Source organism: Meriones unguiculatus, chromosome 16, assembly GCF_030254825.1.
Source record: "Meriones unguiculatus strain TT.TT164.6M chromosome 16, Bangor_MerUng_6.1, whole genome shotgun sequence".
NCBI lineage: Eukaryota > Metazoa > Chordata > Mammalia > Rodentia > Muridae > Meriones > Meriones unguiculatus.
Window position 1 is genome coordinate 3,511,839 of NC_083363.1, and position 27,107 is coordinate 3,538,945.

Below are 27,107 nucleotides of genomic sequence, written 5' to 3' on the forward strand. Positions count from 1 at the left end.
GGACCAAAGCCAGCAGCTGAGACATTGTTTGGGGAGGTGGGATGGGAGAGTCTGGTTTCAGGCAGTCTCGGTAGGAAGAGACGTCCACCCCGACTCAGCAGCACTAATTAATGATGGAAAGACAGTGCTCACTGTGTAGACCGCCCCTCGCCACACAGTTAGAAAGAGCAGGGTCGAAAGCAGCCAGCGGCCTCCTTTCTGGGGGCACAGTTGCATTTAACTTTTATTTTGGAAAATCTCCAACATCTGCGGAAGAACTGCAGCCGGAACTCCCACGCGCCCACTCCCAGCTCGAGACTCATGGGCTCGGACACAGCTGCTTCTGCTCTCCCTTGGGCAGGCCATCGGGAAGGCTAGAGGGAGCTCCCGGGGAAGCTTGGGGTGTTCTGAGGGGAGTGGCATCCAGAAGGCAGGGGGGAACCCCGGCTGAGGAAGCCGAGTCCTGGTGCCTGCCCCAAGCCCGCCTCTCTTTGTTTCCTTCTCCCCTCCTTTCCCCCCTTCACTTGCAATAAAAACATAATTACGGGCTTTGTAAGAAAAAAAAAAGGCAAATTATGGTGACATGCTTTAATTATGTGCCAGCAATGGCGGGCTGAATTCCACGGGCAGGGCCTCGGAGGTTACCTAAAAATAAAGCAAGAAGGCTCATTAGATGCTAATTGCTACTTTTGCCAACTGAAGCGAGATCCTGGCGGGCGCTGTTCAGTGCACAGGGCTGTCTAGGGAACAGGCCCAGTGACGCTCGGAGGGCCAGGGCTCTGGAGCTGAGGCTTGAGGGATGGCCAGGGTAGTCCAGGGAAGCCAAGAAGCTTGGCTGAGGGAAGCCAAGAAGCTCCTGGGTGGACCCTGGATGCTCAGTGGACATCGGGACTCTGAGGTGGGAGGAGAGAACCATGGGCCTCTCTCGAGACTGTAACAAAGGGACTCAGGCCCTTGCTCCAGATCCCTTCACTTTGAGACCTTCCTTGAAGCTTGCTTCCTAGCCTCTTTGGTGGGCCTGGGGGCAGAGGTGTTTAAGGGACAGGTGGCACAATGCTAATTGGTGTCTCCTCTGTCCTAGCGCTGGGCCCCAGGCCTTCTTGCCTCCAATTTCAGAGGCTGAGAAGCAGCTGGGAGCACAGACTTCAGACGTTCAGCAGAACCATCCCTGGAGCAAGCTGAAGGACCAGGCCTCAGCTGGTATCCCTAGGTCCTGAGGGGGAGGGCAAGGTGTCCATGTGTCCTGTCCATCTCACCAGGGCAACTCTTGGCCCTGGCCCAGGCAGGAGTAGCTGTCTTGTCTGTGAAAGCTATAGGCAAACCTGTGGGTGGCCACTGCTGTTCCCCGGCTTCACCAACCCCACAGCACCTCAGCCATCCCTGGGCAGCCCTGAGGGCTGCTCAGCTTCCCCAGGCTGGCGCAGATCTGTGCCTTGGAGAGTGCCTTGTGTGAGCAAGGATAGGGAGCATGCTGGGCGCAGGGTCCCCGAATTTAACCTCCTCAAGACTGAGACCCCAGGGGAATGTTCAGGCCCTACGGGATTCCATCTTCCTGCTTTACTGAAACATCAAAGCCTGGACATCCCAGCACCGGTCTGTGTCGCTCAGATGTCATTCATGAGCTAGGGGGTGGGGTGCACAGCTGTCCACGTGGCTGGGGGTGGGAGCACAGACCTGTCCACGTGGCTGGAGGGGGCTGGCACCTGACCCATTACTCCAGCCACCCCAGAGGCTGGGGCAGCCAAACTGAAAGTCCAATGAAGAAAAAGCCTGTCCCAGAACAGAAAAATAAACACAAGGAGGCTGAGAAGCTCAGTGGCAGGGCGCTTGCCTGGTGCACAAGAGTCCTGAGCTACCAGGCCCAGCACGGCAATGGAAATTGGTAATAAAATCTAGTTTATAATTCAGGATGAGGGCTGGCCCAGGGAGGGCTCCCCTCGCCCTCTCACTGAAGCTCGCACAGCCCAAGTGTCTTCCAGGCAGTGAGCACACGACCCGTCTCTACTTTCCCAGATAGCTGGGCAGCCCTGACTTGTGGGTCACTCCTGCCAGCCTCAGGCCCATGGACCCCACTCTTCAGTATCCGCACTCCGGTTCAGGGGTTCAGAACGCACCAAGGCTTCCCCACTTACCATGATGTGGCTACCTCCCTTCCCCAGGAATCACCATTTCTGAGCTAGCATGGCTTCCCGAGGGTGGCTCCCTGGCAGGTGGGTTTCCTCCGCCTTCACTGTGCACTGAGGAACCCTGAAGACTGACCTCGGTCCCTCCCACCATCCCCTCCGGAACTGTGAGAGGACCAGAGAGGCAGGGCTCCAGCGGGCCAGGATTCCACCAGAGAACAAGGGTGAGGTCCCCATGCATGGCACATGGCGGGTTGGGCACTGGAGCTCTGGGCCAGGCCTTCTACCTGGGAGCCTTGAGCCTCAGGGCTGAAGAGGGGCAAAGAGCCCAGGCAGGGCTGCTGTAGGAATCCCCCAGAGGGTGCGAAATCAGCGCCCTCCAATCTTCCCTCCCTCCTTCCTTCCTTCCTCCTTCCCTCCCTTGTACACTTGCTCACCGGAAGCTTCCAGAAACCTGTGATCTGGAACTCTAGCCTTGCCTGACTGAGCCTAGTTCCAGCGCAGTGCTGGGCAAAACCTAGCCTGAGAGGTCTTGGCCCCATCCTACTGGACAGGCAGGGAGACAGGTGGATTGAATAGGTTTGGTTTACGGGATTGAATGCTTGGCCCATGGGGTACGGCACTATTAGGAGGTGTGACCTCATTGGAGTAGGCGTGGCCTTGTTGGAGGAAGTGTGTCACTAGAGGCTTTGAGTTCTGCCACGCTGTGCTCCACTCGGTGTGGGAGACAGTCTCCTCCTGGCTTCCTGAGGAGAGTCTGCTGCTGCTGCCTGCAGATCAGGATGTGGACCTCTCGACTCCTCCGGGACCCTGTCTGCTGCACACCTGCCGCCATGCTTCCTGACACGATGACAATGGACTAACCCTCTGAAGCTGTGAGCCGCCCCAATTAAGAGCTGCCTCGGTCATGGTGTCCCTTCACAGCAATGAAAGCCTGAGACACAGAGCCATCCTGCCCAACAAAGGGAGACGACAGTCATTCTTGCTCTTCCTCCTTATAACACAAGCTTGGCGGCACACGGACACCTGGTGATGGGGGGGCTGAGCACAGCTGCTCCCCAGGAGGGAGGGCTGGCTCAGGGGCTCGGGCGACCTCAGCACCTGAGACCACACAGCGGCATTGTCTCCATAACTCATGCTTGGTCCCTGAGGCCTCCCTGCCCAGGCTCCTTCTGTCCATCAGGTTCTGGTGCCCCACACCTCTGTCATCTACCTGTTGGGTGGGAGAGATGCAGAAGGGGCTGTGCCAAGAACCAGGGTCAGGTCCCACTGCTAGCTGTGGCCTCATGGTGCCAGGAGCCCAGCCTCTGCCACGCCACCCCTGCCTGCCTCCCAACCTGCCAACAGTGCGTGCTTACACACCTGCTGCACACACTCGCCCCAGTCTAGGACAGATGGGTATGATGTAGACAGACGCCTACGCACAACAGATGTACACGCACAGAGGAGTCGGAGGCGCACAGAGCAGACACACGCACAGAGCAGACAGACGCACAGACCGCCAAGGAGGCACTCCCCTGCGGCACCATGTGCCAGCACATGGGTCCCAGAGACCTTAGAAGCTGGAGATAGGAAAGCAAGGCTGGAACTGGGGACCCTGGTAGCCTGAGCCAAATTCTGGAAAGAACACCCTTGGCTGGAGGGAGAGGTGCTGGCAGAAATGTTAAGTGGAATAATCCCCCGGATGCTGATTGCTTTCTTTTCATTATATGTGTATGTGTGTAGATGTGCACACAGGTGACTGAAGACACCCAAGAATCCCACAAGAGAGAAGAACCTGCAGGAGCTATTCCTGATGTGGATGCTGGGAACCAAACTTGGGTCTCCAGCAAGACATATTTAACCACCAAGCTGTCTCTCCAGCCCCCACAGGCACTGGAACATTCTGCCACTTCCTGCGCACTCTACGTGGGACACGCAATCCCGGAGCTCCCGCCTCCGGCCCTCTGAGGCCCACAGCCCTTCTGCCCCGGCTGACCTCTGGCCACCAGCTATGGCTGCCCGTGGGCCCCTCAGTGGACACACAGGCCAGCTGCAAAACCATGTGTTTATCTTTATTAGAAATGTTCTCGGTAGAAAAACAGTCATGCTACACATCAGAGACCACCACCAAACATCCAGGCACTGAACTCCGTGTCGTTGGCAGGAAGGGCAAGGCGGGCAGGCGGGCGGGACACACGGCAGACGGAAAGGGTGGGCGAGCAGGCTGCAGGCCACAGGGACACACAGAGGCCACCAGGAGGACGCAGCACTTTGCAACACACTCAAGATTAGTTTTTGTTTGGGCTTCTTTTGTGTTTTGATCCCCCCCCTCTTTTTTCTCGTTTGCAACATGACAATTGGATGGATTAAAGAGGGAGCAAAGGCTGGAAGAAAAGGAAGTCAATGGGACAGAAAAGAAAAGTGCTTGAGGAAGGGGCATGGCTGGGGTGAGGCAACTCAGGGAAGCAGAGTTGTGGGACGGGCAGATGGCAGAGGAAGGGCAGGAGTGGAAAGGAAAATACAGAAGCAGAGAGCCCAAACAGACAACACATGCAAAGACGGAAGAGAAACGCAAAGACGGGGTAGGGACCAACCGGGGTCACCAACAGGACAGACGGAGGCAGGAGGAGGGAGAGAAAGCCAGGGCTGGCCTCTCGAGACCGCGCCCCGGTGCTCTGGGGCTGGGTACAACATCGGTCCAGAAGGCAGGCCTGCGTGGCGCAGCCTGGAAGTGCCCCAGCCACTCGGCCTCCTCTGGTTGCCTACCACAGCTTGCCCAGCAGTGGTGGCCGGGGCTTCTCCGTCCTCAGCACCAAGCCACATTCGTGGATGCCGGCGGGGCACGCAGGACATCAGCAGGGCCCTCAGGCACGGCCCGGGCCCGATGTGCCGTCCTTAGAGGCTGTGACTCTTCAAGCTGCTTGGCTCCACAGCCCTGCTAGATTGCATGGTTGGTGTAGGTGACGTAGGTCTGTTTGGTGGCCAGTGCTGGAGAGAGACCAGGAGAGCCAGGAGTCAGCACTGACGCTTCCAAATCCTCATTCCCCAGAGGCACTCCCCACCCAACTCCCCATTGGGTCCCCCAGCCCAGACCTGCCTGCCCCCAAACTGCCGCTTGCCTGCCCCAGGCCCCACACGGAGTTCCCACATCACACCTCGGCTCATGCTAGCCGTCACCTGGAGAAGCCCCTCCTCACGACGTTACTCAGACATGACCTCATCTTGGAGGACCTCCCGCTATAGAGCGCTCGCCACCTCCCAACTCTATCATGCCTTAAAATAGTTCTTCGGAGGTGTGATATAATCACAGAACCCTACAACATCCTCTGAGGGAAGTCTTTCGGAGGTTCAGCCCTACATACTTGGAAGAGAAAGCGCTCAGTATGTTAGAATGGCGGGGTGGAGGAGGCCTGAGGAGAAGGAGTCACAGAAGAGCCTTGGCCGGCTCACACAGCCCTCTGTACGAGCCCCTGATCCCAGAGACGCTGCAGCATCCGTCCTGTCCACTCCTGGTAGCTCACGTCCCTCAGGCTGGCCACCTCAGACCAAGCTTTCTCTGCCCTTGCTCTGGCCCTCGCTCATATCCCCAAGCCCAGCCAAGACTGACGTGGCATTCCTGGGATCTCCCACTTCCTGGCCACAGCACCCTCGAGCACCCTGCCTGGGGGGCCCAGCCAGGTGATGGCAACAGCTCTCACCGGCAGTGGGTGTCTCCCCTGGTAGCCCAGTCAGAGCAAAGGAGGGATGCCCCGTCCGTCAGTGAGCTGGGACTGGAGGCATGAGGAAGCTGGCCACACCCCTGGTTCTGTTCTGCCCTGACAGGTTTGGGGTCCGTCTCCCTCAGTGACAGGGCACCTGGGGGGGGGGGCTAGAAGGGGACTGGGTGGGGAAAAATGCTGTCTCCATCTTGGAGCTGCCCTGTTTCACTTGGGACTCTTTCAGCTCTGACAAGGGGAAATGCCCATCAGATCAGGCCAGAGACATGTGACCTAGAAGAGAGGAGGTAGGCCAGGGCGCAGTGGAGGTCCACAAGCTATCTCCCCATGACACTGGGCACCGGCTGTCAAGTGAAGAACAATGTTTCCCAGCCTCTCCTGCAGCTGAGCCCGTTCTACAGTAAATCTTGCTAATTGAGTCCAAGGGAGGGATGCTGTCCTAGTTAGGGTCAGTTACCAACTTGACACAGCCTCGAGTCATTTGAGGGAGTCTCTGTTGGGGCATTAGCCAGATCAGCTTGGCCTGTGGCCACGTCTGTGAGGGACTGGCTTAATGAGTAATGCGGGCAGCCTCAGCCCGCTGTAGGCTCTGCCACCTTCACGCAGGTGGGTCTATCGGAGCTGTATAAAAGAGCCAGCTAAGCACGGGCCAGCGGCGAGGCAGTGAGGAACTTCCTCCGCGGTTTCTGCGGCAAGCGCCTGCCTTGCGTTCTTGCATTAGCTCAGTGATGGACTATGCCCTTTAGAATGAAATAAGCGCTTCCCCACTGGCCCCAAGCTGCTGTTGGTAATGGTGTTTATCACAGCAATCGAGAAATAAACTAGGCCAGATGGAGTGCAACTTCCACCAGCGTGAAAGTTGTTTCCCTTGCACGTCTGTCCTCTCGTTTCTCTTCCACGGGTACAGCAGACACGGAGATAGCCAGCTTCAATCCTTGGAGAACCAAAGGCGCAACAAGATGAAAGGAACCTGGGCCCATACCTCATTCCTGCCCACCTTTGACGTTAAAGAGAGGCATCTGTTTGACTTGAGCCTCTTGGTTTTGTTCTATGAACTCAGGAGGTACAGGGACTAGAGTTCAGTCCAGCTAAGGAAAGAACTTTCTCCTGGCCGGGGTGAGGGAGGGGCCTCCTGTATGCTGGGTGCAATGGAAGGAAACCTGCCCTAACATTCCTGCAAAGATGAGAACAGCAGTATGCAAAGCATCCCTGCATCTGAGAGCTGGATAGCAAAGAGGGCTGCAGGGTGATGGGAAAGAACTGGGTGCCACCTGGGCCTGGGATGGACTAGGCCAGCTCAGAAGAGGCTGGGACCCAGGGTGGCAGGTGCGCCAGATGAGAAACTTACAGAGTTCCGCTCTAGTAGGAGCGGGCTTCCTCCTTCCTGGGTGATCTCAGGTGGCTCCCTCCTTTTCCATACCCGCAGTTAGAAAGCAAGCAAGGTGGCCGTTTGTGCCTTTCCCAAAGGACTGCCAAAACTTCCTACACCCCCACCCCATCTAAACCCCGCTGCCCCAGCAAAACCACAGTGGAGAGCAGTCCAAGACGCCATGAGCCAATCCCCAGACTCCATCATCTCTGTGCAAACTGATGGGAACTGTTTCCCAGCTGTAAGAGCCTCCAGCGGCTCAGGGCCTGGAGATGGAAAGAAAACCTAAACAGTGGGAGGAGCCAATCCCCTGCCGGGAATGTAAGCCTCAGGCTCTGCTGCATGGGGGGGGGGAGGCTGTAGGAGACAAGAAAGAACATGGCAAGAGACATCTGGGTCCTGGCCACTAGCTTAGCCCGAGCTGTCCATTTCCTCTAAAGTGTCTGAATTACTGACTCCAGAGCTTGCAGAACGGGGGTCTTGGTCCTCAGCTGCAAGCCAGGGAACCCCCAAGCCCTTTGTCAAAGCCTGACTCACCGTCTGGAAAATGGGAACAGCAAGCTGACTGGCAGTAAGGCACACTGAACCAGTCAGCCAGCCGGGAGGGAACCAGGAACACCGTCAGGGCCTCCCAAGCAATCCCCATGTCATCTAACAGATTACCCCTCCTCAAGAAGAACGCTGGCTCTCTCCGCCTGTAAGGCAGGTGACAGCAAACACAGCAGCAAGGGCCATCGGAGACCCTGAGCTCTGCGAAGCTGGGCAGAAAGGTGCTCTGGGCAGGGAGGCCAGGGTGGTGGCACCCAACGGCGCAGAACGCTCCCTTTGTGAGTGAAGGCATGGGGGGTGGCAGAGCCTCCCCAAGGGTTCAGCCTCCAGCCAACCATATAGCAATCTGCAAGACAGCTGGAGGCACAAGGCTGAGGGTCACCACTTGTCGCCCCGGACTCTGCACCAATCTGCCTGCAATCAGGGTTCTAAATTATTTATTCTGTTGTTTGTTTAAAGATATGTGGCCTGAGCTTGACAGGGTGAAAAATGTCCCTGTTCCGTGGGAGTGACACCTCCCCACTCCTCCCTCTCACACCCCCTCCGTGGGGCTGTCCCTAGAATTGATGACTGTGCAGCCCTGTCACTGAGAGAGACGGAGGACACAGGGAGCTGCCACCTCTGACCCTGGCTTCAGGGGATGCTGGGCCTCCCTTGCAGGAGCAGGGTTGAGGACGAGGCTCCCCGCCCCACCTGCCACGCTTCCTCTTCTGACCTTGTGACCGGCCTGAGTGGGACAGAGGGACAGTGTCAGTCGGGCCACGAAAACTCTGTGAAGGCCCTCCCCTGTGGCCGCCACCGGCTGATGAGTGTAATAGTGACCCCCTCCTGCTCTCAATAGACTGTGTGTGTGCAGCTGTGTGTGTGTGCAACTGTGTGTGTGTGTGCAGCTGTGTGTGTGCAGCTGTGTGTGTGCAGCTGTGTGTGTGCAGCTGTGTGTGTGTGTGCAGCTGTGTGTGTGCAGCTGTGTGTGTGCAGCTGTGTGTGTGCAGCTGTGTGTGTGCGCAGCTGCTCCTGCACCAGTGCAGGAGGGACAGGGGTGGAATGGGTAAGTGTCCACAGGAAGGACACTGTGTTTCTGGCTGTGCCCAAGTCAGAAACACAGACCTAGCTGTATTGAGGATCCTTACACGGAAGCAGAGGACCCTCGGCCCCCTCCCATCTTAAGGCAGTTCCTGAAGGAAGGGTCAGGGTCAGAGGACAGGGGTTACATGATTTTACCAGAGGGGGAGCAAGCATAGGGAAGGAAATTGCGGGGGAAGCTGTTGGCACAAGGTGGGGACACGTCAGAAGTCAGAGATATAATCCACCACAGAGAGAATGGCGACCCCGGGGACAAAGAGGCCACAGCACAGGGGAAGAAAGACACCATGTGGAGGCCAGCCCTGCCGAATAATCTCAGGAGGGGCCCTCACTTCCTCTGAGTCTCACCTGAGGATAGAGCCCCCGGGCTGAGCTTGTCCCTGCTGCCACCAACTGGCTCTGCAGGCCAAGACTCCAGAGCATGGCCTCCTCTGTGAGGCCTCTGACAAACCCCAGGGGAAGCTGCTCCACGGGCCATCAGCCTGTCTCACCCTGCTAGATCCTCAGCCTCCTGTCCCAGGACGGAGCGTCCCAGGTCCCCCTCCTCCAGACCCCATCAGAGACAGAGCCGAAGATCCCTCTGGGATTACTCCAAGGAACCGGGCCTCTGCCGCAGCCCTTCCCCCAGAGGGATGAAGAGATGCAGGCCAGAATAGGGACACGGTGGGGTCGCAGCACCCACAGAGCCAAGTTAGTGGGCACAGAGGGATGGGGTCACCGCCAGGGAGTCTCTGAAGTTCTCTCAAGCCACCAGGAGGGGCCTGACCGGAGGACTGTGCTGACCTTCAACCTACTGTCTCCCAGAGGTTATCAGAGGGCAGGGAGGCCTGTGCAGGAAAGGGGTTGGGTGGGAGCCTGATCCAGGCCACACACTCACCTGGGGCCTCCAGGTTCTCACACAGCTCTGACTTGGCTTCCCCATTGGGCCTGAAGTTGCCCTTCTGCGTGAACTTGTTGGACATGGTGGCGGCGGTGACCACAGCTTTGAGGCTGCGCTTGCGCTTGGGCACGTTCTGCTCCGGGTGGAAGAGGATGATGTAGACTTTGGGCATGTAGAGCATTCCCAGGGACACCGAAGCGCTCAGACTCACGGAGACTGTCAGCGTGGTTGTCTGGATGTACAGCTGTAGGTGGCCGCAGGTGGGGGTCAGAGCCGGCCCCGCCCTCACACCCCTCGGCCCCGCCCTGCTCTGCCGAGACTCCACCCACCTGGCCCCGCCCGGCCTGCCCCAGCCTCGCCCCCCACTCTGGCTCCATTCCACTCTGCTCAGCTGCCTCTCCTGGAGGTCCCTGACCTTCCAGCACCCACCTAGGAGCAGACACAGCTGGGACAGACCCATTCTGCACCTGATGGCTTCGGGCAGAAAGAAGTCAAACTACGAAGCTGGCCCTTCAGAGCTCCTGGGACTCACATCCTAACGTGAACTTGGGAAGGTCAGGCCTTGTGCCTCCATCTCCTTATGTACTCATCAGGCCTACAGTACCTACCTCATGGGGCCGTGGCTAGGGCAGAGTTAACGGTGCTAAGTGCATGGCAGGCGCTGTGTGGTGGGGTCCGGGAGCCCGGGAGACAGCCCCCTACATCCAGCCTGGACAGATGACCACAGCTTCGTAGGAGCAATCCCTGCCCGAGCCACTGCAGGTGACAGGAGCACCCACCGGTGCCTTGGGATGGCTCCCAGCTGCCCCTCGCCCAGTGACTATCCTCAGGTGCCACCCATGTAGAACAGGCCCTGATTGGGGACCCAGGACACCCAGCTGAAGATGGCTGTGGCAGCCACACTGTCAAAGCCCATTTCATGCTCGCTTTCCGGCACTAACGGTGACAGATGTTTAGCAAAATGAGAGCCCATTAATCTGGGTGTCGGATAATCCATTCTATAATGGAGGAAGCCCTCCAAACAGAGCCCAGCCATTGCAATTGCTACCGCCCTGCCCTGGTTCCCTCCCTCCTCCTGACAGGTGAGCCAGGCCCCAGCTGCCCCTCTAAGCTCAGCTGAGGCTCCAGGTGCCGGCATGGAGGAGACAGGAAATGCCCCCAAGCCGGGGTTCTTGCCCCAGAGGGTGGCTGAGGTTCCATTCTTCTAGGAAGACCGCCCTGACTCCCCAAAGGCGTCAGCTACGTCTTGCCACTAGCCCAGCAGTGTGGGGCACAAGTCTGTACTCCTTTCTGGGGCACAGGGGTCCAAAGAGGACGAGCTGTCTACCCGGCCCACAGTGAGACGCTGGCGAGCCTGCTGCCCTCTGTGGGTTCCTGGCACCACTGTTCATTGACAGAGGGCACAGCACTTCGGACTCTAGTACATGCACGGGAACTGCGTGAGCCTTTGCCCAGCCATGAATGGCGCCCTGTGGTGAAGCTTCTCCAGCTTCCTTTTCCAGGAGCCTTTCCGAGGACACAAAAGGGTCAGGAGCAGCTCGGGCTAGAATCTGCTGTCCCGGTGTCCCAGCCACCTCCAGGTAGAGAGCAGCTGCCCACTCGGGTTCTCTCCTCGCCCCGGGACCCGGAGGTGCCCTCTGACGCTGGATCTGGTCTCTGGCTCCAGCACCATTCCCATGTCCCTGTGTAGAGTGTATGTGGCTCCCAGGAGCGGGGAGCTGGTGATCCCTTCTAGAGAAGCTGAGGTGCTCTAGAACTCAGGTGGCAAGGAGTGTGGGAGGGAGACGGGCCTCAGGATGGTCTAAGGCAGCAGAGTGAGGGCCAGCCTGCAGCGTGACCTCATGACCTAGCCATCCGGCCTCAGGGCCAGCCCTGCCACCATGACAGGCCTGGCCAGCGGGCACTGCTGGCGCTCTGTGGAGTCCTCTCTGAAGCCCGCCAGCCAGAGCCACTGAACCCCAGGATGACAGGGGACAAAGCAGAGGGCGGGAGCTGTGTGTGCGGGCCATCATCCCTGTTTCCGCGCCAGGGCTGTGGGGGTCTGAGGAGCTCGGCTCTCACTCAGGTTGACCCAGTGGGGACCGTGGTACTCTGTGCAAACCCAGGAGCCTCCTCTGTTCTGGCTGACTACACAGCCACATCCTGCCCCAGGCTGGCTGAGCAGTGACCTCACACAAAAGAATGACCGCTCCAGAGGGCACACAGCAAGACCTCACCGCTGCCAAGCCCGAGAATCCTGGCCGAGGCTCACACCACACCAGGGAGCCAGACCCTCCTGCTGACACCCGCACACGCGTACCTGAACTCACACACACAGCTGGCTTATACTCCCTCCCTGCAGCTGGGTGCAGATCGGTTCAGACAACTACATGGCACCTGTAAGCACCCCAGCGCCTGCATCCTTGTGTGCACACTCATCTGTCCAGGCAGCTGTGAATCCCTTGGCACATGTCAGCCACTCCCCATGCCCACTGGCCCAGTGTACCTCACGCACAGTTCGCCTACTGCTGAGCATAGACACAAAGGCGGCGCTTACACCTGCTCCTGCTTGCACACACGCATGCATACACACAGACACACTCACACACAAACACACAATCCCTCTGTCTATCTGTCTGTCTTGGCTGGTGTCCCAAGTGGCAAGGACTCAAAACCCAGTCTCTCCACTCTGGCTCCATTTGGAGGCCGGGAGAGGCAAGGGCTGGGTGGTCCACACGCTCAGGAGAGCTGCCTGCTCTGCGGCTCAGGGGGCGCCCCTCTGCCCCTCTGGATTCCGAAGGGACCATCCACGGAGGAGCGCCTTGGAGGACGGGGGTCCAGGACGGCGGGGCCTTAGCTGCCATGTTGTGGCCGAGCAGCCACAGACCCAGATGCCCCTGCAGGGCACACAGGAGCGAGCCCCCTGGGGAGGTCAAAAGCAATTCCTCAAGCTGCCAGCTTCCTGGGGCCACACACCCCCAGGGCACTTCCCCATAGAGAAGGGGGTGTTTGTCCCCACCCTCAGCAGGGAAGAGAGAGAGAGAAACCTGGGGTGGGGAGGAGCGGGGTGCTGGCAGTTGAGGAAGAAAACAGAATGAGGTATAAAGGAAGGGGTCTAACGGGGTCCTGGGCGCCTGCTCTCACTCCCCACTCTGCCTCCAGTCCTGACCCCACCACCCACCTTGTCGGCCGACTGTGAGGTGCCAAAGAAGATGGGGATAAAGGCCAGCCAGACAATGCAGGTGGTGTACATGGTGAAGCCGATGGGCTTGGCCTCGTTGAAGGTCTCAGGCACGCCGCGGGTCTTGATGGCGTACACCGTGCACGTGACCATGAGCAGCATGCTGTAGCCCAGCAGGCAGATGAGGGACAGGTCAGAGATGTCGCACTTGAGCACGCCCCTGGCCAGGCGGGGGTCAAGTGTCCGCTGGTCCTGGAAGTCCACCACCGAGTGCGAGGGGTCGACCACAAACCACACGCAGATGCCCAGCAGCTGCAGCGAGATGAGGCTGAAGGTGATGGCCAGCTGCGAGGCCGGGCTGATGAAGCGCGGGGCGCTGACCGACCGCTTGCCCTGCTCGAAGATGCGGTAGATGCGGTTGGTCTTGGTGAGCAGGGCCGCGTAGCTGATGCTCATGCCCAGCCCCAGGAAGATCCGGCGCAGCGAGCACGTGCCCAGGTCCGGCTCCGCGATCATGAGGAAGGTGGTGGCGTAGCACAGGAAGATGCCCGCCAGCAGCACGTAGCTCAGCTCCCGGCCCGAGGCCTTGACGATGGGCGTGTCGTTGTAACGCACGAAGGTGACCACCACGAACAGCGTGGCGGCGATGCCCACCACGGCCAGGAAGAGGGGCAGCACGGCCCAGGGCGAGTCCCACTCCAGCTTGACGATGGGGATGGGCTGGCAGCCCGTGCGGTTCTCCGTGGGCCGCATGTCGTAGGGGCAGGTCTTGCAGGTGTAGCGGTCCACCTGGTACTGGTACCCCGTGCAGGGCTCACAGTGCCAGCAGCAGGCCATGCCCTTCACCGTCTTCTTGCGCTCGCCCGGCTGGCAGGGCAGGCTGCAGATGGAGCGCGGCAGCTGCTGGCCGCTCCCTGGCCACTGCATCCGCTCTATCTGGCAAGGACAGCACCATGGGGCTGGCGTCAGGACGCGCAGGCAGTGCCCAGACCTTACCCCCGCCCCGAGATCTCCACAGCTGCATCAGCCCATCACTGGCCGAAAGCCCGGCTACCTGGACCTCACCAGAGCTGGAATCAGACACCTTATGGTGTGACCCAGACACGGCTAACCTGGGGAGAATTCCAAACCCGACACTCATCCGGAGAAACTGAGTCCAGGGAGCACAGAGGTGATACCTAGCCTGGGTCACGCTAAGCACCAATGCAAAGCCGCAGGAGCCTGGAAACAGTGCTGCCAGGAGGGACTTAGACACCCCCACCCCCGCACGCCTGTGTGAACAAGCCCCTTCCGTGTGTGAGGGTGCTCTGGGGAGGGGCACAGCTCCACCTGAGCTCCTGCCCAGCGACTCCGGAGTCCTGCTCAGCTGAAAGCAAGAACAAAGATTCAAGCAGAAGACGCTCCATGGTGACCTGGGTGACCACCCCTACATCCGGCTCAGCGTGCGAGCCCGGCACCCAGGCGCTGGGGATGGCGGCTGCTGGAAGCAAAGCGAGCCAGGGGAGGCTTGGCAGGCCCTCCCAAACCCCTTCCAGCACGGGGCGGGGGAGTGACCCAGTGGCCTGCAGGTGCTGGGCCAGGGAGCTCCTTGAACCTGGGGAGGCCTGGTCAAAGGGAGTGCCAGAAGGGCAGGGAGGCTGCCACCTTGTCCTGGAGCAGCAAGCCTGGCCTAAAGGGACAGAGAGAGTGTGTGTGTGTGTGTGTGTGTGTGTGTGTGTGTGTGTCTGTGGGTCTGTGTGTCTGTGTGTGTGTCTGTGTGGGTCTGTGTGTCTGTGTGGGTCTGTGTGTGTGTGTGTGGGTCTGTGTGTGTGTGTGTGGGTCTGTGTGTCTGTGTCTGTGTGGGTCTGTGTGTGTGTGTGTGTCTGTGTGTCTGTGTGTCTGTGTGGGTCTGGGGGGGTCTGTGTCTGTGTGGGTCTCTGTGGGGGGTGGTCTGTGTGTGTGTATGGGTCTATGAATCTGTAGCTGTGTGTGTGTGTCTGTGTGTCTGTGTGGGTCTGGGGGGGTCTGTGTCTGTGTGTGTGTATGGGTCTATGAATCTGTAGCTGTGTGTGTGTGTCTGTGTGTCTGTGTGGGTCTGGGGGGGTCTGTGTCTGTGTGTGTGTATGGGTCTATGAATCTGTAGCTGTGTGTGTGTGTCTGTGTGTCTGTGTGGGTCTGGGGGGGTCTGTGTCTGTGTGGGTCTGTGGGGGGTGGTCTGTGTGTGTGTATGGGTCTATGAATCTGTAGCTGTGTGTGTGTGTGTGTGTGTGTGTGTGTATGTTTTCCTGAGTGCCCTCTCCTGTAGAAACGTGCCTGGCTGGCTGAGGCTATTCCGAGGGCTCCAGAACTGGGCAGAAGGGAATGGGGAGGGCAAGGTACACAGGAAGCCCAATGGAGAGGTTGTCCTGGGCTCTGGGTATTATGGGATGTGTCATGCTAGCAGCCAATGGGAGCAGTGACTGAACAGCAGTCCTGGGAGAATGATGAGATCGCAGGAAGACAGTGGCTGTTCCCTGGTCCCCATAAAGATAGACTAGTCCTAGGCCCCCTGAGAAAACCCTGGACCATGTGTTCCAGGGCCACTGGTAGGAGGCCACCTTGTCACTTGTTACCTCCTGAGTCTGCCGCAGGGACCTCAGTGGCACCCTACCAGGCCAGCTGCCTCCACCTGCAGATGCCCTCAGCAGGCTGGGCCCTCTCAGTCAGCTCCAGGAAGCCTGCTGCGGCAACTTGGGCAACCTAAACCTAGTCACACAGGGAGCAGACTGGGAGGCCCAGCCCTCACCACTGACTCGGTCCCTTCCTCACAGACCAGGACACCCAGGACCGTGCCCCGGGCTGGGCCAAGCTGGAACTTGGGGACAGACAGACTGGTGGGGAGGGAAGAGCAGACTTTCAGAACTATACACACACCCCTCCCCAGCCTTCAGGCCAAGCATCTATGAAACAGGGACAGGACAATGTCCGTCTCACAGAGCTCCCAGCCGTCAGCAAGACACATGGTTAGGACTGCAGCTGTGGAGATGGGTGCATGTGCGAACGAGCCAGGCTGCCGTGTGGATGGGCCTGGCTGCTGCTGTCCCCTGCACACAGCACACCCTGACCTGCCTCCTCTCTAGCTGGCGTCCAGGGAACCTTGCTACAGGTTCTGTCCCTCCAAGCTGGGTGACCTCAGGAAAATCCCTGCCAAAGGACAGCGTCCTGAGACATTTGCTCCATGGAGAAGGCTCTGAGGCCTGGCCTGAGGGACGCATGCTGGGCAGGGCTCCTGGGGGCCCTCGCCTGGAAGAGACTGCGGGGTGTCGTGCCTTGCCCACTGGGAGCTGACCGAGCCCCAGACAATGCCCTGCTGGGTACCACCCCAAGAGCAGGAAGGAAAGCCACAGCATCTCTGGGTAAGCCAGGACGGTGTGACAAGTCTGGGTCACAGAATCCGTGAAGAAGCAAAAGCCTCCGTGGGAGGCCTGAGCAGCTCAGGTAGCTGGGTGTCGGCCAGTGACCTCCAGCCCAGCCTGCCCCTGCGCTGTGTGCCCATGCTCCCTCCCCGTCCGTGCTTACTCTGAGGTGCAGGTGGTCGGTCCAGGAGCCGATGACCTTGTACTCGGCTGAGCCGTTGCGCACCTGGTACTGATAGATGTCGTACCGGCCGGGTGCGTCTCCGTTCTCATTGAAGGTCACAGGGTTCCCGGCAATGCCTGCACGGGAGGGCTTGGCTGAGCCTCCACCCGGGCCCAGGCTGGCTTAGCAACTCCACCAAGAGGCATCTCGGGGAGGATTCCTGCACAGAACATCTGAAGGGCCGCTAGCCACCATTCCCTCCCCAGAGCCCCGCGGCTGCTTGGCCCGGGCCTCCCCAGGGTCAAGCAGGCCCTTGCCCCATGCCCCACCTGAGAAGTTGACGTTTCTGATGTACTTGAGCAGCTGGGTGCCATCCACGGGGTCCATGCGAGGACAGAGGCCCACACGGCCAGGACACAGGTCACGGTGCATGGCGTGCAGCGCGTGGCCCATGGCGTACACGGCGTCAATCACGAACTGGACCTTCCCCTCCTGCTCATAGGCCGAGTCCTGCCCGATGCGCTCCCGGTCTGTGGGGGGACACCACGCCGGGCACCCATGAGGCCCTCGGAGCCCAGCAGGGCAGGGGAGCCAGGGCCTACCCCTGCCTCAGCGCAGCCAGCCCTCCCGATCTGACGGCCTGTGGCTACTGCACCAGCCTGAGGTGTATCGGAAGAGGGTGACCCAACGGGCCCGGAAGGTGACCCCAGACCCACAGCCCTATGCTAATGAGGCCCTTGACTGCCACCTTCAGCGGCAATGACCCGCTAGTATCTGCTAGCCCTCTGTCAGCTGACCTGAGGTCACCAGGGAAATAGCTGGCCCCCACAGGCTTGGGAACAGCCAGGAGAGGAGCTTGCGTGTCTCCCAAGGGTCGTGGTGTCCTGAAAGCAGCTCACCAGGGGCTGCCACGCAGAACACGACACCCTCTTCCTAAGACACAGGCAGAAGGAGGCCTGAAGAGGCTACACCTGGGCTCCGATGCCCTCAGTGGCTTCTGGTCACCGGACACCAGGCATTGCCATCATCCCTACCCAAGCCTCCCCACTTCAGCCGCCCCAGGAGCTGGGGTGAGGGAACCCGCCCACCAGCAGCCTTCTCACTGCCGGAGTGCCCCCAGCCCCCCCCCCCGCACACCTCCCCGTGGCAGGGCACGACCCTCCCGGCGAAACAGCTGCCACATCCACCAGGCCAGCTGTGGAGGGACGCTGGTGTCACTGGACCCTCACGTGCGGGTCAAGCCTCGCCTCCCAGCCACTCCAATGCAACTCTTCCCTAATTACATGCGGCCTTGGGCTCCAGGGAGGTTTAGAGTGGACAAGCTGGGGGACATGAAAGGAAGGGGGCTCAGTCTCTGTGGCCACGGAGGAACTGAGGGCAGAGCTTCCGCTGCACTCACCCCCATTCCTGACTGTAACCCCTCGTCCCTACTCTGTAAGTAGCCTGGTCCACCGCGCATCTCCTGCTCAGCTGCCCTGTGCTAGCTCCTGAGCGTCCAGAGGTCTGGGTGTCCCTAACCGTCAGGGGCCTATGGCGTCTACCAACCCTTTTCCAGCAATGAGACTGGGGGACGATGAGGTGCGGGTGGGTGACCAGCCAGTGTCATCTAGCTATGAGTGGTCAGAAAGGGGCTTTGGAAGTGACAGCAGCGACCCCTGGACTGCCACATCCAGGAAGTCTCCCTAGAGGCGGTAGCTCCTGGTCTGGGTCCACCATGACACTGATTTTAAAAACTGTCTTCCAGGATCTGCTGAGCTCCTGTGAGCAGGCGCTGGGCTGAGAGCCCTGTCCGAGTCTGGCATTGCGGAGCAGCTCACTGGATTCCTTACTGCTTCTGTTTACACTTATTTATGTGTATGTGTTGTCTGCATGTATGCAGTGGAACATTGTGTGTCATGGAGGCGAGGAGAGAGAATCAGGCCCCCTGGATGGAGCTGTCGTGTGGGTGCTGGTAACTGACCGGGTCCTCCGGAAGAGCAGCGAGTGCTGTTAACCACCAGCTCTCCAGCCCCCTTAATCCTTTTTAAAATTACATTTACTGATTACGTGTGGAGCTCACGGCCTGCAGTCCAGGTGTGGGTGTCAGGGAGCAACCTGGAGGGGTTAGGTCCCAGTTTCCACTGTGCGGGTCTCAGGACTGAACTCAGGACCCCTGACCTCGCTGACATGAGTGATTAGTCCCTTGGCCGCGATGGAGAGACTAAGGCACAGAAATGCTGGGCAACAACCAGGGTCCCAGCAGGAGGCGGCTGCAGGCATTCTAACCCCGGGCCTGAGCTTGGGAAGAAAGCTGGTAAAAGGGTCCAGAGACGCAGCGGTGTTGGGACAGGGGCCCCCGGCTACTCGCAAGCCATGTACCCTACACGCTGCCTTGACACAAGCAGAAAAAGGCCATGATGGCTGTCTCAGCCACACTCCCAGATCCCTGCCCAAGGACACAAGCCGTGCCGTGAAGCACAGCCCTAGGGTGACAGGGGAATGTGCAGAGGCCAGGTGGGTAGGCTGGCACCCACCCACCCCACCCCTCCCTAGGAACTTTGGAGATCAACATGTCCATCCCCCTGCCCAGGGCACCGCAGAAGCAGACCCGAGGTCGGGAGGACTCAACACACATCTCTAGAGTGTCCACTCTCCAGTCCCCTCACACCAGGAGAGACACTGCTAGTCTCCTGGAACCAGAAGGCAGGGCTGATGGGCTATGGCACGGTGGTGACAGGTCACTTAGCTCTGCTGGCCAGGACTATCCTTGGCTCATCCAGAATAGGTAGTTTTTGGTTGCAAGTGGACACTGGAGATGCCAGTAGCAGTGTCCTGGGACGGGGAGGGGCAGGTAGCAGCTGGTTACCTGGCAACCCTCTCTTCACAAGAGGCGTGCTTCTGCCACAGACAAAGTAGGGCCGCTGGGTGGCAGGCCAAGTACCCAAGCTCCAGAGCTGGTCTGCAGCCCTCTTGCAGCACACCTGGCCTGTGCTGCCTCCGAGCTTCACTGTCTAATCTAACAGCTCTGTCAGTTCTAGGCCAAGACACAAACAGCTGGAGCAGCATCATGCGGCTTCCTCCGGTGTGCCCAGCCTGTCTTCTTGGCAGAGCCTGTGGGCTGCTGAGAGCCAAGAAAGAGAGAGGAGGCAGCCAAGGGGCTGGGTCTTTCCTGGCTATCCCAGTCGGGACCCCCTCCTGGCGCCAGCCCCAAGCCCTGAGCCCCATACCCTCACAGTCGCCATCACACCTCCACTCATGGCACACCCGACAAGAAGTGAATTGTCAGGCAAGGATACAGAATGGAGCGAGAGGCAGCTCCAGCAGAAAAGGTGTCTCAAAGACTGCCCCTGGCCCCCAGGGCCCCCTGTGCTCCCACTGGGGTCACAAGTCACTGGGGAAAGGGATGCTAAGGACACAGACGCCCCTCGGGAGCTGCCTCACAGGAAAGCCTGTGTCTACTGCCTGTGGAAGGGATCTAGCTGCAGACTGATGCCCAGCGCCCTCGGCTCTCCAACCAGCACATCACAGGGCTGGCCCGACTCCTCACCACGCTAGCCCAGCTCCAGACGTCACACAGCAGGACAGCCTACCAGAAGCGAGCCAGGCTGTGAGCGAGCCTTCTACCTTTTCTGTTCCTCTCCCATCTTTCTCTCTTCCCCTTCCTGTCCTTTTCCAGCCTCGGACTCCAGATCTGTACCCCACAGAAGGCCATAATGACTGTGCGAAGCGCTTTTCGATGGAGATGGGGACTGAATCCTAACCTCTTGCCCCAGGGCTCCCCAGACAGCGTGAGGGTCACCCCGCCCGCAGGTCTAAGCAGGGAGGTGGCAGGGGAAGCGGGGGTCTGTGTGCTCTGTCACAGGTGAGTGAAAGCCCAGGCCCAGCCGGAGCCCTACAGCCCTGGGAGGAGGCAAGGCCCACGTGCTCAGGGAGAGCCACAGGAGGAGATAAATTCCAGACACATGGTGCGGTGACAGCAGCAACAGTTTGAAGATGTCCTAATTGTGTCCTGGGGCACCGAGAGGCAGAGATGCATTTGGCTCAGCCACGGGTGACAGGCAGCTGGGCGCGCAGGGAGGATTTTCTCTCTCAGGGCCCTGAGCGGTAGTTACTGCGGCGTCCACGGCCTTTGTCGCCAGGTTGTAAATTGTAATCGGAATGAGTTTTCAAGGTTGAAATAATCATGGTCCACAGCTCCCCTCCCCTCCTCCACACGCCCGATCCTGCGCCGTCCTGAGGGCCACTCCTGTGGACGCCTTCAGGACGGAGCTAGCTCGCTCACCAGCCCCAGACATGCAGAGATTCACATGTGTGTGTGCGTGTGAGCGTGTGCATGCCTGCGCGCGTGCATGGGTGCGGGCCTCTGCCTCCCAAGTGCTGAAATTATAGGTGTACTCCACCATGCCAGTCAGGGGCGGGCGTTTTAGTAGAGAAGGGTGCCAAGAGAGTGTGAGGAAGAGCCAGAGCTGGCAAGGGTGGGGGAGGGGACAGAGGGGTGGCAGCAGAAACCTAAGTGGGGGGGTCTGTGTCCCTGGGGGCCTCCAGGAGAGTGCCAAAGCCAGTGAGTTCAGCATGTGTTGAACCCCCAAGCTACACCACTGTGAGGATACTTCCCTTCCTGGCGGCGCCGCGCTCTCTCCTGCCCCCACCCTTCTCTGCACATCTCCGACCGTGCTCGCTCGTGCTCGCTCCTGATGTTCGTGGTGGCTTCTTGTCCTCTCTCCCTGGCCTGAGGCCCTTCAGCAGCTCAGCAACCAGCCACTGGCCCTGCCCCTGCCCCAGACCCTGTCACCTCCTCCCTGGGTCCGGCCCTTTCTGCCATCCATCCAGCAGCCCAGCAGCTTCCTTCCTCTGGAAAGGCTTTGCTAATTAGCATGTGGCCCAGCCCACCCTCTCCAGCTCTCCAGCCTTACCACCCCTCCCCTTGCTCTGCTTCAGCCATTCTAGAGGCTCTTGTGGCCTCCAGGCACTGGTCAGGCTTGAACCTACCTCAGGACCTTTGCACACAGTGCCCTCTCCCCTCTCTCCACGCAGCACTCTCTCGCTCTCCTCAGGGTGTTTGCTTGAGCATCACTGGTGTCGGTGCGACCTTCTCACTTCAGTGTGCAAGCTGTCTAGGCTCCTAGAACTCCGGACTTCCCTCCAACACCCTCGCAGGACCGGCTCTCTCCTCTCTGCACGTGTCAGGCGACGCCACTACCCTGCAGAGACTATCAGAGACCTCCAAGGCAGCTCTGCTACGAGTGGGACCAGCACTGGCCATGTGCATGCTCACACTGACATGTACACATGCACACACACGCACATACACGCCTGGCTTGTTTAAATGGGTTCTAGACCAAACTCAGCTCCTCATGCTCGCAAGGCAAGCACTTTGCTGACTAAGCCATTTCCCAGCCTCTTATTTAGCTGGTGATTTCCTGGCTGAGCAACCAAGAGAAGGGCAGAGACCCAGCACCTCTGGCTACCAAATAGCTGGAGGTTTGAACAACTGGGAGTTCCTAATAGTTTGCAGGGCTGGCACACAGTAGGTGCTCCCAAAATACTGTCTTTCCTTCCTCTTCCCAGAATTGGAAGGTTTCCATGGTTCCTCTGAGGAGGAGATGATAGAAAGACCCTACAAGAAGGCTGAGGAAGCCTGGGGCAGGACATCTCTAAATCCCTGGGTTCAAATCCCAGATCTGTCAGTTACTGCCTGTGTGACCTTACGTGAGTCCTTAACCTCACTCAGCCTCTGTTTGCTCATCTGTAAAATGAGTTACTATAAAGATGACAGGCACACTGCTAGGACAGACCTTGCTGATGCATGGGGATGAATGCAGTTTAAAGTAGCTGTGGCTGCTGTGGCTGTAGCTAGCACAATGGATAACTAGCCCTCCCTACCCAGCCCCAGCCATCCCACCCTGCCCTCCCTCTCTGGACTTCCAGCCCCTGGGAGCAGCCAACAGTAAATTTTTCCTATCTCCTCATAAACCGAGCCTTCCTCCGCGCAGCCATCACCTGGCTGGCGGCGCTGTCAAAAAGACGGATGCGACATCTGCTTTGTTTATGACTTTAATTCCCAAGCCTGCTCAGCGCGCTCCTGGGGAGGGGCCGGGCACAGAAGAGGCAGGTGGTAGGCATTGCCCTCCTGGGCCTGGCAGCCACAGAGCTGCCCCTCTTCCTGACCCTTCCCACTCAGTGCAGGCAGCCGTGGGCCAGCAGCAAATCAGCTCCCATCGTCCCAGGCAGGCCATAAGGGAGGGCCATGCCCACCCCAGGGCTCTGGAGGCTGAGCAGGGTGGCAGGATGCCAGTTACAAATGAGGACCTGCTCAAGGTCACGCTGGCAAATGGCGGCAGCATGATGCACACCAGGTGTACAAGCTCCCATTGCTGTGCCAGGAAAACACCGCTCCACGTGGGAGCCTCCGCACCTGATCCCCACGTAGGCCTGGCCCTGTCATTATGTGCCAGGCCTCTACACACAGCCTTGGCTGATGCTGAGACCTCTGAGCCCCGCCAAGTAGCCCCCCGCCTTGGCAGACCCCCAGGGACTGAGGATTGCTTCTTCCTGTCTTCCAAGTACCCAGGGCTGAGCTCCACTGTCCCCAGCGAGGCCTCCCTCCTCATCCCAAACAAAGCTGCCCTAGGGTACAGCAGCCCTGCCGCTCTAGGCCTTCCCACCCTCCCACCCCATCACCTCTGTTGGCGGGGATGGGGAGGGCATAGACTGGACACAGCAAGAGTGGTCAAGAGCAGCCATTGCTCCCCGTGAGATCAGGGGCAGGGCTATGGAACCAAGACTACTGTGGAATCCCACTGCAGGGAGCCGGGCAGTGCCACCAGGGGAGACAGCTGGAAGCCAGGCTCCAGTGCAGGGGGAGCTGGGGACATAAGTCCCACCAGGCTGGATGAAGATGAAAGAGGCCCTGGGGTTAGAGGGATTGAAAAGAAGAGGGAGATGTGGGACAGGACAGGGGGCCTGCTGCAGCTCTGAGGCCACGATGCTTAGAGGCGCTGCATCCTGCCAGCTCTAGCACCATGATGCCTGAGTGTGGGCTCGGTTTTCTCCTCTGCAAAATGGGTGCCAGCCCCGAGATAGTCTGGAGTCCTTTCTGCATTTTCTGAAGCAGACAATTCAGTACCAAGAGACTCAGACTATTCAAGGCTCAGACTCTCTCCACACACCCCAGCCACCAGCATGTCACCCTCACACCTTTTCAGGTGTGTTTGCTCATGCTGTATCCTCGCCTGGAAACGGACAGGGTCTTCCATAAGGTCCTGTCCTCTATGCCAGCCTGTCTATCTGCTTGTGCCTAAGCCAATGACTCCTACCCTCTCCCCGCCTCTTAGCCACAAAGTCCCAGGTGCCTGCACAGAACAACTCCCTTCAGCAGCCCCTGGTGTGCTGGCGACCATGGTTCTGGAAGCAGAGAGGCTGAAGCAGGAGGAGCTCTGCAAACTTGAGGCCAGCCTGGGTCACAGAGGGAGACTTGGTCTCGAAAACAAACAATAAATAGCCAGGCACATACCTCAAACCTTAGCTGAGAGATGAAAGCAGGGGAGTCAGGAGTTCAGTGTCACCCTCCACATCAAGACCCTGAGACCAACCCACGCTACCTGAGACCCTGTGAGATTAAAGCTCTCGCAGTCAGATGCCAACTTCCCTGATAGAGGCAGGTGTGAGTATTCCTGAGATTCCCCAGTTCCTTCCCCTTGGACTAAGCCTCAGATTCAGTGCCCCACCCCCCAGCCCCCATTAAAGTCACCAAGAAAGCTTTAAAAGGCCAGCCCACCCACAATGGGGCTCTGATCTGGGGTGGGGACCCTAAACACTCTGGTGCACAGCCAGGCTGGATAGCTTCCTCTTCTCAGTTCAGAAAAACGCCTTCATTAGAACCCCCGCCTCCTGCCGCAGACGCCGGGGCCAGCCCACATCAGCCCCATTTCTCAGAAGAGCAAGAAAAGGCCAGGGGGCCTCAGAGCTGGCCCAGGCACCCTGCCAGGCTCCTCTGCCTGCAGCCAGAGTCTGAGCTGAGCCTCGACAGGAGGTGACTCCAGAAAGCCCGGGTGTCCCACCTGTGCCTCTCACCCCGCTTCCGGCCTCGAACACCCACCCTGGGAACCAGCTCCGGAAAGCCATGATCCACACAATGTTTTTCCCCTCGAGAACAGAGGGAGAGCAGGAGCGGGAAGCCTGCCTGTAAGACTCAGCCTCCATCACTAAGCAGGTCTATACTTCCTTGTATGGGGGTGTGTGTGTGTGTGTGTGTGTGTGTGTGTAGCAGGGGCACACATGCAATGTGTGTGCAGAGGTCAGAGGACAGCCTCGGCGTCTTCTGTTTGCAGCGGGGTTCCTCACTGGGCTGAACTCAGTGAAGCGGGCTGGGCCAGCTGTCCAGCAAGCCTGGGGGGGGGGGCACCTGCCTCCGCCTTCCATCTCTCCATCCCCGGGTAACAGATGCAAGCCACGCCCAGCTTTTCCTTTTGATTTGTGGGTTTATGTGTATGAGTGACCTGCCTGCGTGTGTGCGTGCATGTGTGTGTGTGTGCAGCGTGTACATGCTCAGTGCCTGTAAAACCCGGAGAGGATGTCGGGTACCCTGGAGCTGGAGTTAGATAACTGTGAGCCACTCTGTGCCGCGGCACTGGGAACTGAGCTGGGTCCTCGGCTCCTTCTTCTCCAGCTGCGGGTTGTCGGGATCAGAACTCAGGTCCCTGCACTTACGAGGGAAGTACTTTACCCACTGAGCCATCTCGCCAGCCCACCTGCCTGTACTTCTCGCACAACTATCATTGTTATTGCCTGATACATGCTGTGCAGCCTTTGACATGTTGCTTGCCCTCTCTGAACCTCCACAGCCGCCTCCTCTTCTACACTTGAGTTGTTAAGGTTTCTAGAGTTGGAAGCGTGAAAGGAGGCCGTGTCAGTCAGGAGCCTAACATGTAGAAGCGGGAGAAAGTGTCCTGCAGGACACGTGACCCACACACAGCCCAGCTCAGGCCCAGCACTCACGCGTGTGCGCACGCACACACACACACACACACACACACACAGCTACACACACTGCCCTCCACCGGCCAGCACACATATTCTGCCACCCAGACACCCAGAGCTTGGCTGTGCTTCAGGAGAAGCCCACTGCCCAGCAGCTGCCAGGCCCCGCAGGCTGCGGCCACTAGAGGGCAGCATATTTCTCACTCACCCAGACCCCTGTCCCCCCACTTCATCCCAGCTCCTTCCTGGCCCACACTAGGGAACCTCAATCCCCCAAAGATTCCTTGCCATGTCTCCAGCTCTGCTCTGCCCAGGCCACTCGGGAGGACATAAGGCAGAATCCTCCCGTTCCCCCTGCACAAGGAGGCAGCACCCAGAGCCCGGTGTTCCCGGGACTCCCGCTGTGCCGACCAGGACGAGTACAGAGAACTCAGGACCTGGGTCCAAATGCATATGAAGGGCCAGGCTGCCACCTCAGGGGACCTGGAACTCAGGCCTCGCCTCAAGTCCTGCCTTAGGCCCCCCCAACAAAGACTCCTTCTCAGAGCTCGCCCCACGTGCCTCCTCTGGGGCTCAGTTTCCCCATGGCGCATCCCTGTGGCTGGGAAGGGCTGCTGCCCTCCCCCACAGCCCTTCCTACTCCTTTTCAAATGGTTTTTGTTTCTACAGCCATCTCCCTCTGACACATCCCATGATTTATTTATCTTGTTTATCATCTGTCTCTCCATTAGAATAAAAACTCCATGAGGATTCAGACTCTTTTGTTCTCCATCCTCTACAAGAGCGGGCCCAGGCAGTCTGTGAGCCAGGTAGTGCCCGCTGCCTGACTGAGGAAACCCCGAAGGGTCGAGAGGCGTGCTGTACTGTCAGGAGTGGACACCAGCAGCTCAGGGTCAGTCCAGCGTGGTGGCCCCAGGCAGTCAGAGCTGGGCAGCTCCTCAGGTGAGTCCTGGAAGCCCGTTCTCCCTCTCCGGAGGGAGCACAGTGCAGCCCTCCCACTCCCACCTCTCAGGGCCACAGTGGGCTACGCCCTCCTCCGGCTATCGTCCAGTCCCTCGGCCCTACCAGCTCCATTCCCAGGTCAAGTCTGCTGCACATCCACCAACGTGAGGGGTGGGTCCTGAACATCAGCCCTTAAGCCCCTCTAGCTAGACTCTTGGCTCTTCCAGAGTTGGCTAGAGTTCAGGGGCCTAGCACCTGGCGCACTACCCGAGGGCACACCGCCTCACCCACAGCCCCACCATCTGCGGGCTCTGCTTCCAACAGGCCCCCTCCTCCCAAGTCCCTACTTCCCGCAGGCCCCACCCCGCAGGCCCCACCCCCGCAGGCTCCACCTCCCCAGGCCCCACCCCCGCAGGCTCCACCTCCCCAGGCCCCACCCCCGCAGGCCCCACCCCCACAGGCCCCACCGCGGGGCAGGGCCGTGCTCACTGGTGCACTTCTTGATGTGGCTCCCCTTCTTGAGCGCGTGGCGGCTCAGCTTACAATGGAAGTTGTCCTCCCAGAACTCGGCAAACCAGATGTTGCGCCTGTTGTTGTCCAGCGTGCGGCTGGAGAAGTACCGATCGAACCCTGGCAGGAAAAGGGGGGATGTCAGGGCCACACACACCCAAACAGGGAAATAACTGGGGCCAAGAAGGGGTGTTCTCTGACTTGGGTCCCAGGCAGTTAGAATACAAAAAACAAAACAACAAAACAAACAAAAGCACAACATGGAGTCGGTTCATCATGCCATGTAAAAAAAAAGCTGGGTTAGGTCCCAGGTGAGCAC

At 59.2% G+C, this 27,107-nt stretch overlaps 1 protein-coding gene across 2 annotated transcripts in view; it reads right to left on the reverse strand.

Annotated features, from left to right (window-relative positions):
- Positions 1-4,135: 4,135 nt before the first annotated feature.
- Grm4 (glutamate metabotropic receptor 4) overlaps positions 4,136-27,107 on the reverse strand; it is an 82,264-nt gene continuing 59,292 nt past the window's right edge. For both annotated transcript variants that reach the window (XM_021630005.2, XM_060369144.1), the window contains 6 exons: positions 26,768-26,908; positions 16,708-16,908; positions 16,379-16,515; positions 12,842-13,777; positions 9,679-9,925; positions 4,136-5,072 (listed from right to left, as the gene is read on the reverse strand). In XM_021630005.2, the coding sequence (XP_021485680.1) occupies positions 5,023-5,072; positions 9,679-9,925; positions 12,842-13,777; positions 16,379-16,515; positions 16,708-16,908; positions 26,768-26,908 (1,712 nt within the window). In that variant the 3' untranslated portion in view covers positions 4,136-5,022. The remainder of the gene's footprint in view (positions 5,073-9,678; positions 9,926-12,841; positions 13,778-16,378; positions 16,516-16,707; positions 16,909-26,767; positions 26,909-27,107) is intronic.